Raw genomic sequence first — 8,202 nt, forward strand, 5'->3', positions numbered from 1 at the left:
GAGATTAGTACTAAAATTTCAGTCTTTATCTCTAAAGTTTCAGTATTTCAGTACTTCCAAAAATTAGAAACAGTATTTCAGTCTCTATCTCTCACTTTAGATCAAATACAATACTAAAATTTATTTTAGTTTCTGTCTTTCAGTCTCAGTCTTTTAGCTTCTATCTCTCTTCCAAACACTACTTAAGTAAATATTAGATTCTTAGATTTCCTTTACTTTGGCCTAATATTATCTTATAGATTGAATAAAAACTAAATATTTTGAATATGTTAGTTTAGTAAATCATAAACTACGATTACAATGAAAACCACAACGTAATTACCGTAATATTCTCCACGTTGTCTAGTAAAAGTTGAACATTTCAATAATTTCTTGCAAGGGTTGTTATTTACTTGATTACTATGTAGAAAATTCATTTGGATTTCTCTTACACATACATGCAAGCAATAAGCATATAACTTGTCAAAATTTAAAAATTACGATATATATATATAAAATAATGTTAGAAAAATAAATTACAAGAGTACCCATGTACAAAAAGAAATTAAACTTTGTGTATATGTTCCAATGTATAATTGAATGAACTACTACATACAAAATAAAGTAAAGACGCACAAGCAATTATTTTCATTTAAAATTGATAATTAAAAATCATTAGATGATTGGATATATTTGACTAAATTATCATCTACGATTTTCTACCATCAATTTTACATACAAACAAGTTGCATGTGAATTTCCAGCACAGAAGAAATAACAAAATTGAAAGAACAAGTCTAAGACTGTAGCCATTTATTACAGTGTATGTATAAATGAAACAAATCAAATTGGGAACCTACTATCAAAACAGAGTGGATAACTAATATTAATAACACAGATCTTTATTTTTGAATTATTGTATAATACAAATATAATTTGTTGAAGCTTTATTATTTGTTGTCGTGTGAAGTAGTGCTTAATTAGCACTTTGGTAGATCAGCCGGCGGTGGAGGCAATCTTGTTGAAGGAGTGGGTCCATTTTCAACCTCAAAACTCATGGCTAAACCCCATGGCAAATGATTTTCCAAATGGCAATGTACAAGCCAAATACCTGATTTGCAATTAATAAAAAAAATCAAAATCCAATAATAATATTAACCTACACAAGGTTTTAAATTGTGGTGTAAAACAAATGGTTAGAGATATAATTATTTAGGTTTCTTGTCTTATATATTAATTTAAGTTTTTGAGAGAAGTAATATGATGATATGATTGAATGAATCATTACCCGGATTATCGGCTCGGAATCTGATGACAGCCCATCCTCCCACAGGCACAGCAATTGTGTTACGCACTTGAGGATTAACAAAATTAAACTTACTTTCATCTACAGAAGCATTATAATTCCCAAAGCCTTGAGCCAAAACATAGAAATTAAAGCCATGAACGTGAATAGGGTGGTTCTCCGCACCAAGAATAGCCGTATTTTGAAGCACAATTTGCACCGTTGAATTGAACTTCACTGGCTTGGCCTTTGTTGATTTAGGTGCAAAGGCTAAGGTGGTGTTACCAAAAGCTAGAGAAGGATCAGTGTAGTCAAACACAAGTGGAGGTTGACTTGGGAAATCTCTAGTGTAGACTCCACTAACATTGTTGTGGTACAATGCCTCTAACATAGAGGACCCTCTACCCTTTGGTAACACAAAAGACTCATTGTTCATGCTTGCGGATAATAACACATTTATTCCTCCAAGATTAATGCAACCACTTGGTCCTGGAAGGTTGCATGGTGTTAGTGCAATCCCAAATGCGATGAACATGTTTTCGTCCACGCTTCGTGGAACGGGGATCCAATGAGGGCCACCGGCTAAACCTGTCGACGGTGAAAGATTCAGAAAATTTTAGTAATAAAAAATAGTTAAAATATGTATGACTATAAATTAATAAATATTTTAGTAGAAGATTCTTTTACGTTAAATGGAAAAATGTTTACACCTACTTTTTGACTTAATTTTATTATTAATATACTTGATAATTATGTATAAAAGTATTGTAAAAAAATATATTTTAATACTTTTGAAATAATTATTATTCATAAAAAATATTTTTAATATTTTTAATTTTCTTTTATAATTATTGCTGATGACCAATAAAAAGTAAATATATAGTAAAATAAAATATTTAGTTTTCATAAGAAATATTTATATTAATGTATAGGAAGATTTGTATATAGTTTGGAGAAAAAAATTAGTCAGTTTACTCTATGAAATTATATTCGAATCTTAATTTAGTCTTTAAAATTTTAATTCTTTTAATTTAGTTTTTAAATTTTTTAAATTTTAATTATGTTAGTTTCTACGGTAATTTATGTCAGAATCAATTAAAAAATTTAGAGGCTAAATTGAGATTCGAGTGTAATTTCAGAATCAAACTGAATATTTTCTCTAGTTTGGATGAGGTGTCCATAGGTAGAAGGTACCTGTAATGTTGGTGTAGAACTTGTGTGCAGTTGGTGTGTCAAATTGATCTGGTAGGTCAGGCATTATAGGGGCTAATGATTGTGATGCACCCTCATAAACCAACACTCCCCTTGTTGTTGAGTTATTGTTTATCACATTTGAGGATCTGTATTCTGTGAATGCCATGTAGTAAGAACCCACGCTTTGGTTTGTTGTGATGATTGCATCAACAGTTTGCCCTGGTGCCAATACTATAACGTCCGTCTTATACTGCCGAGTGTAGCTAGCATCAATGGCTACAACCGTGAAGCTGTGGTTCGCAATCTTGAAGAAGTGTTGTTCATTCAGTGCAGCATTGATAATTCGCAACAAGTACCTTTTTCCTTGTTTCACGTTCAGCCGGTAAGTCTCTGTGAAACTATACGGTTAGAAATATAATTATTTATGTTATTTTTTTTTGTCAAATTAAATTTTTAAGAGATATAGCATTATAATACCAGGTCATATCAAAATTCTATATTCTAAAAATTTAGAATTCGATTCTTAGTAAAACTTTAGAAAAAGAAAAATAGTATAAGACTATATATATATAGGTGGAAACTCAGGTGCAGTCGACTTTACGTGAAGTTCATATTTGAGTAGGGCTGTTAGATGATTTGACTGATTTGACTAAATTTTCATTTAACGCTCTCAGATATCAACTTCACATGAAGTCGACTTCACCTGAGTTTTCACCGTATATATATATATATATATATATAAAATTTCAATCAAACAAAAAAAATTTATTGTTTGAAAAAAATTTTAAAAATATAATTATTTATATAAAAAATGATATTATGACATATGTCGATGTAAAATATTTTGATATAAAATTTTTAATGTAAAATAATTAAATTTCTATGAATATAAAAACGTGTATCACAGGGCTCTTCAATGTTTTTAAACAGTTGACTTACGATTTTGGGAACAATTATATAAATCGCCAGGCAAGCCATTAATTGTGAAAGCATCTGAATTTCTCGGAACTATTCCTTGTGATGCGTTGTTTCCAACATCCTCAACATTAACATTCCACCACTCTCCTGAAAAACAAAATAAAAAATAAAAATTCATGAGAATACTTCAATTTTTTAAGGTCTAAATTGCTAGATTATTTTGTTATAAAGCTAGCTAAAATAACACTTGATAAAAGATTTTCATGAAATAATAGAAAATAAAGAAGATAAAAGTTAAGATTTTACATTCAGTTATTTTTACATGAAATTAATAGTTAAAAATAATTATATAATTTGATATATTTAATTAAATTATTATTTAATAATTTTTATTAAAAATAATTTTATCTAAATTTAAAAAAAATTACCGAGCAAAATAGGTACTTCTTGGTAAACTCTAGGGAATGGGTAGGAGTGTCCCCGGCGAGGACGAATAATAAGGGCTCCATAAACATTGGAACGTAAGAAAGATGAGTGTGCATGCCACCAAAGTGTTCCTTCCTGTTTTGTTATGGTGAATTTGTATCTGTAACTGCCACCTGGAGGTATCGGACATTGAGTTACATATTCTGGACCATCTGACCATTGGCTTGCAAGTTGAAATATTCCATGCCTACATATATCATTATATGGTATATAATTATTACAATTCTACATACCTAAATAACTAATTTCTGATTTTTTTTTATTTAATCTTTATGAGAAGATAAGTTAGTATTCTTTCATATTGTTAATTTATCTTTATTAAATAATATGTTGATGTGACGGCTTAATATGTCATTTTAATTTGTCATGCTGGTGTTTGAGATGGAGACAAACTAACAACTAACATACAGGGCCATTTTTGAATTAAAAAAGAATATTTTGCTAAATGCATTAAAACAAAAATTCGAAGAATTTTAAGAGACAATTTTTTTTTTAATTTTAACTCGAAAATATATCTAATTATTCACTCTAGAGTCAACTGTTAATCTCTAATTTTATGTAGTTATATTTTTGTACATAAAAAAATTAGTCATAAAGTCTACTGCATATATATTATCTTTAAAAGATAAAATTTAGAGTATGTCGATTTTAATAAGAAGAGTGTTAGGAGGCTAACAGATTTTGTGATTTATAATTATTAATTAGTCATTATTAATATTTTTAATGGTGTGAAATTATATCTAATAATATGAAATTACTCATTTTTTTTATTAGTTAAATAGTGACCAAATTTTAACAAAAATGTTGAACTCCTAAATTTTCTCTTTTAATAAACTTAAATAACTATCATGTAGTAAGGCATTATGGCTGGTTATGGAGAAATAGTGTTTTAATACTTAATTATTCTACGCCAGTGAATTAAAAATTAAATGAGGTAATGAAATCATTACCAAAAGAAGGAAGAAGGTAAGCAATGGATGAAAAAGGGAGATGTTTGTGATCATTGAGTTTCATGGATTGCTTTCACGTTTGGTATGAGAAGCAATTAACGCAGTTATTTTTATATTAACAATTTCACAACAAGTGCACATGAGTTTTTAACTTAAATTAAAATATCTTACCAATGAAGAGTAACATTATAGGGTGACTTGTTTCTAACGTGTATAATTACAGTGTCACCCTCTCTAACGTTAATTGCTGGCCCTGGAATGCTTCCATTCACTCCAGTCACTACATGCGAGTCACACAAACGCTCCACGGTAAAATTCTCCACCTGATATAATAAGTATAAATATAGATAGATAGATAGATATCAATAATTCATTAATCACTTCCCAAGTTTCATATATAATAAGCATAATATATATATAAATTACATACATCCCAAGTGTATTCCACAACAGCAGCGGAAACCAATGAAGAAGCTAGCACAATTGTTGCAAAACCCCATGCAAGAGAAAACCCGAAACGTTTCATGTTGCACCTTTAATAAATAATTTGATCTTCTTCTATGTAAATATGATTTGATGCTTGGAGTTGAAGATAAATGATAAATGATAAATGAAGCAAAGACAATAATAATGATTTTTAAGTAATTTGTTTTATGTATGTGTATGTCTCAAACGAGTCTAATATTTATAGAGGAAGCCCTTAAACTTTGACTCGTCCATTTTGCGCGTTTTAGTTGGATTGTATCATTGAAAATTGTTGTAATAAGGCTAATTCAACTATTCTTAAAGTTAATAATCAACCATAATTATATCCGTAATATATCTACAAGGAATATAAGAAAGCATAAGTGTTAGCTTGTTAGATTGACCTAACAGGATCGGGTATGTTGAATAAAATGCTATGTTCTCATCACCACACGTAAGTCAATAATCTCTCTTCTGATTGGATGGTAGTATCCAAGATGAATTTATGTATTTTTTGAGATTTAAATTATATAACACATGACAAATTTTTGTTATGTAAGTTATGTTATATATTATTCACTTTTATAAAAACTCAACGCTGACTATTGCTCAAAAATGTTATGGAGTATGATAAAGTTTTATATAAATTAAAATACCAGATATCATATATATATCACGTACGTAACTTTAAAAGAAGTTAGTATAACTTATGGTGTATTTTTTATTCAGGTCTTATATTATTAATAGTCTTAATTTAACCAAAAAAAATTATAAAGCCGCCATATATTATGTGGTTTTCTTGTAGTGAAAGAAAACAAGAGTCTTCCAATATTTTTCTTTTTGTGTTTTAATTCTGAAAATTAAACCCGGCCCTTTTATTGAAAATCAAGATATTTTTACTACCTTAGTAATCAACCAGGTATGCACTGATATAATAATTTATCGTTTTTATTTTTTTATTTAACATAACATGCTTCTACGAATTTTCCTTCTTTCAAGTGTTGATTACTAGCTACTACCCTTAATTAATTAATTAATTAATTAACTAGCGTATGTCCATTTGTTAATTAGGGGTTTGATTATTAGTATTAGTATTTAATGAAACTAATATAGTAAATGATAAAATCATGACGTTATGATTTGGTGGAAGACGTGTTTGAGAACTACAATGATTCGCCAATTGGTAATTTGCAGTGTGTTAATATGAAAGTCAGAGGGTCGGTTTATTGAACAAATCAAAGTTCTCAAATACATTGGCGCTGGTGAATAATAATGCTGAAGGGAAGAAAATAATGAGTGAAAACAAGGGAGGGTTCGTTATTGACCAAAAAAAAAAAAGACGAAGTGGTGAGAGGGGTGGATACAATTTCTCAATAAGGAAACTATAAAAGTTTACTTACGTCAAGTTATTTTAGTTTGTATTATTGATAGTGAAGGTTTAAACTTTAAAAAGTTTTCTATTCAAACACCTCCTTCCTTACATATATCTATCCAATATAGTAGTATATTTTGATGACAATGACTACATATAAGATTCATTATTAGCGTTTTACTTCTCTAGTTTAGTGTATTAATATTTATGACAAATAGGTTATTTAAAATTATTTGCAAAAGTTGTTCTCATCTCCTTTAATTTGATTTATTTTTCAAAATTTTTATATATATAGTAAAGAGTTCATAAAAATAAGTTTTTAGGATATGTTTAATTGAGCAGATATAGAAAAAAATTATTTAAAATTATTTTGAAAAAATTTTTCACTTTAAATTGTTAGGCTGTTAGACTGCGTTTGTTTTGTTATACTAAGACCGAGACTGAAAAATTGTAATTCAATATTATATTTAGTTATTAGATATTAAAACTTAAATTTTAGTTCCAAAACACAAAATTTTAGTCTTTTTAATATTTTTAGAAGGTAAAATTAAAATTTTTTAAATATTTTTTCTCCTAAATACTCTCATTTTAAATTTCGTATTTTAAATTTGTCTTCACAATTTTTCACCCACAGCCAACACTATTATTCACAGCCCCCACCTCTCACCCCGAATCTCATCCCATCTCTCCAGGGACGGATGTACTCAGCAGGTAGTGGGGGCAATTGCCCCAGTGAAATTGAAAAAATTAATGAGTAAATCTTAGTGAAATATCTAATTTGTCCCTACTACTGTATTAATTTTGACCCACCCTCCAAATCTCTAACCCTTATCCTTCTCTCTTTTTTTAATTTTGTTCCTCTGCTCCAGCCTCCAATCTCCGCTTTTGGACTCCAGTGACCAGTCCTCCAGCGTTGTTGCCGTCTGCCGCCACTCCATCAATTTCTTTGTTGTTGTCCCGTTCAGTCTTTCTCCCGCGTCGGCTCCTTCGGTTTCTCCTTGCATCGCCGCGTGCCTGCATCTGGTTCTGCATTCTGCCGATGCATTCCTTTGGCTGGTTCTGTCTTCTTCTTCTTCTTTCTCGGTCTTCACAACTTCAATCCTCGTCTGGTTCTGTCTTCCTGTTCCTTTGGCGTCTGGTTCTGTCTTCTTCTTTCTCGGTCTTCACAGCTTCAATCTTCGTCTGGTTCTGTCTTCCCATTCCTTCGACGCTGTCTGGTTCTGTCTTCAACAGTTCAAGGTACCGCTAGTTCTACCGCTGGGTGGCGCACGGCTGTTGGGTTCTGCCTCGTGGAGTTCAGGGTTCTGCAGTTCAGTCTTGGACTCTTCACTCTTGTCTCTTGGTACATTAGATACATTCATGAATCATGATGGTTAATTATTTTTGGTTAATTGCCTCTTGGGTTCTGCAGTTCAGTTCTGTCTATGTAATTGCTTTTGATTTTCTTAATCTATTTGTTAATTATTTTGTGTATTGGCTTATTTTAAATTAGGAATTTAGGATATTATTAGTTCATTAGTTGCTGCTATTAGAATTTGAAAATCAATTTGAAT

General features: G+C 30.0%; 1 protein-coding gene across 2 annotated transcripts; it reads right to left on the bottom strand.

Moving 5' to 3' along the window:
• Positions 1 to 459: 459 nt before the first annotated feature.
• On the bottom strand, positions 460 to 5,620 carry LOC112727865 (laccase-7). Of its 2 annotated transcripts, none has more exons than XM_025777790.3 (7): positions 5,243 to 5,620; positions 4,984 to 5,135; positions 3,805 to 4,049; positions 3,398 to 3,523; positions 2,459 to 2,848; positions 1,268 to 1,852; positions 460 to 1,090 (listed from the first exon to the last, which is right to left on the bottom strand). In XM_025777790.3, the coding sequence occupies exons 1-7, from the start codon at positions 5,336 to 5,338 to the stop codon at positions 960 to 962; spliced, it is 1,725 nt and encodes a 574-aa protein (XP_025633575.1). In that variant the 5' UTR covers positions 5,339 to 5,620; the 3' UTR covers positions 460 to 959. The 2 variants fall into 2 exon arrangements, with proteins under 2 accessions (XP_025633575.1, XP_072065662.1); XM_072209561.1 differs by having other exon boundaries at positions 3,805 to 3,975; positions 5,243 to 5,471.
• Between the last annotated feature and the right edge of the window lie 2,582 nt (positions 5,621 to 8,202).

Source organism: Arachis hypogaea, chromosome 12 (genome assembly GCF_003086295.3).
Source record: "Arachis hypogaea cultivar Tifrunner chromosome 12, arahy.Tifrunner.gnm2.J5K5, whole genome shotgun sequence".
Taxonomy (NCBI): Eukaryota; Viridiplantae; Streptophyta; class Magnoliopsida; order Fabales; family Fabaceae; genus Arachis; species Arachis hypogaea.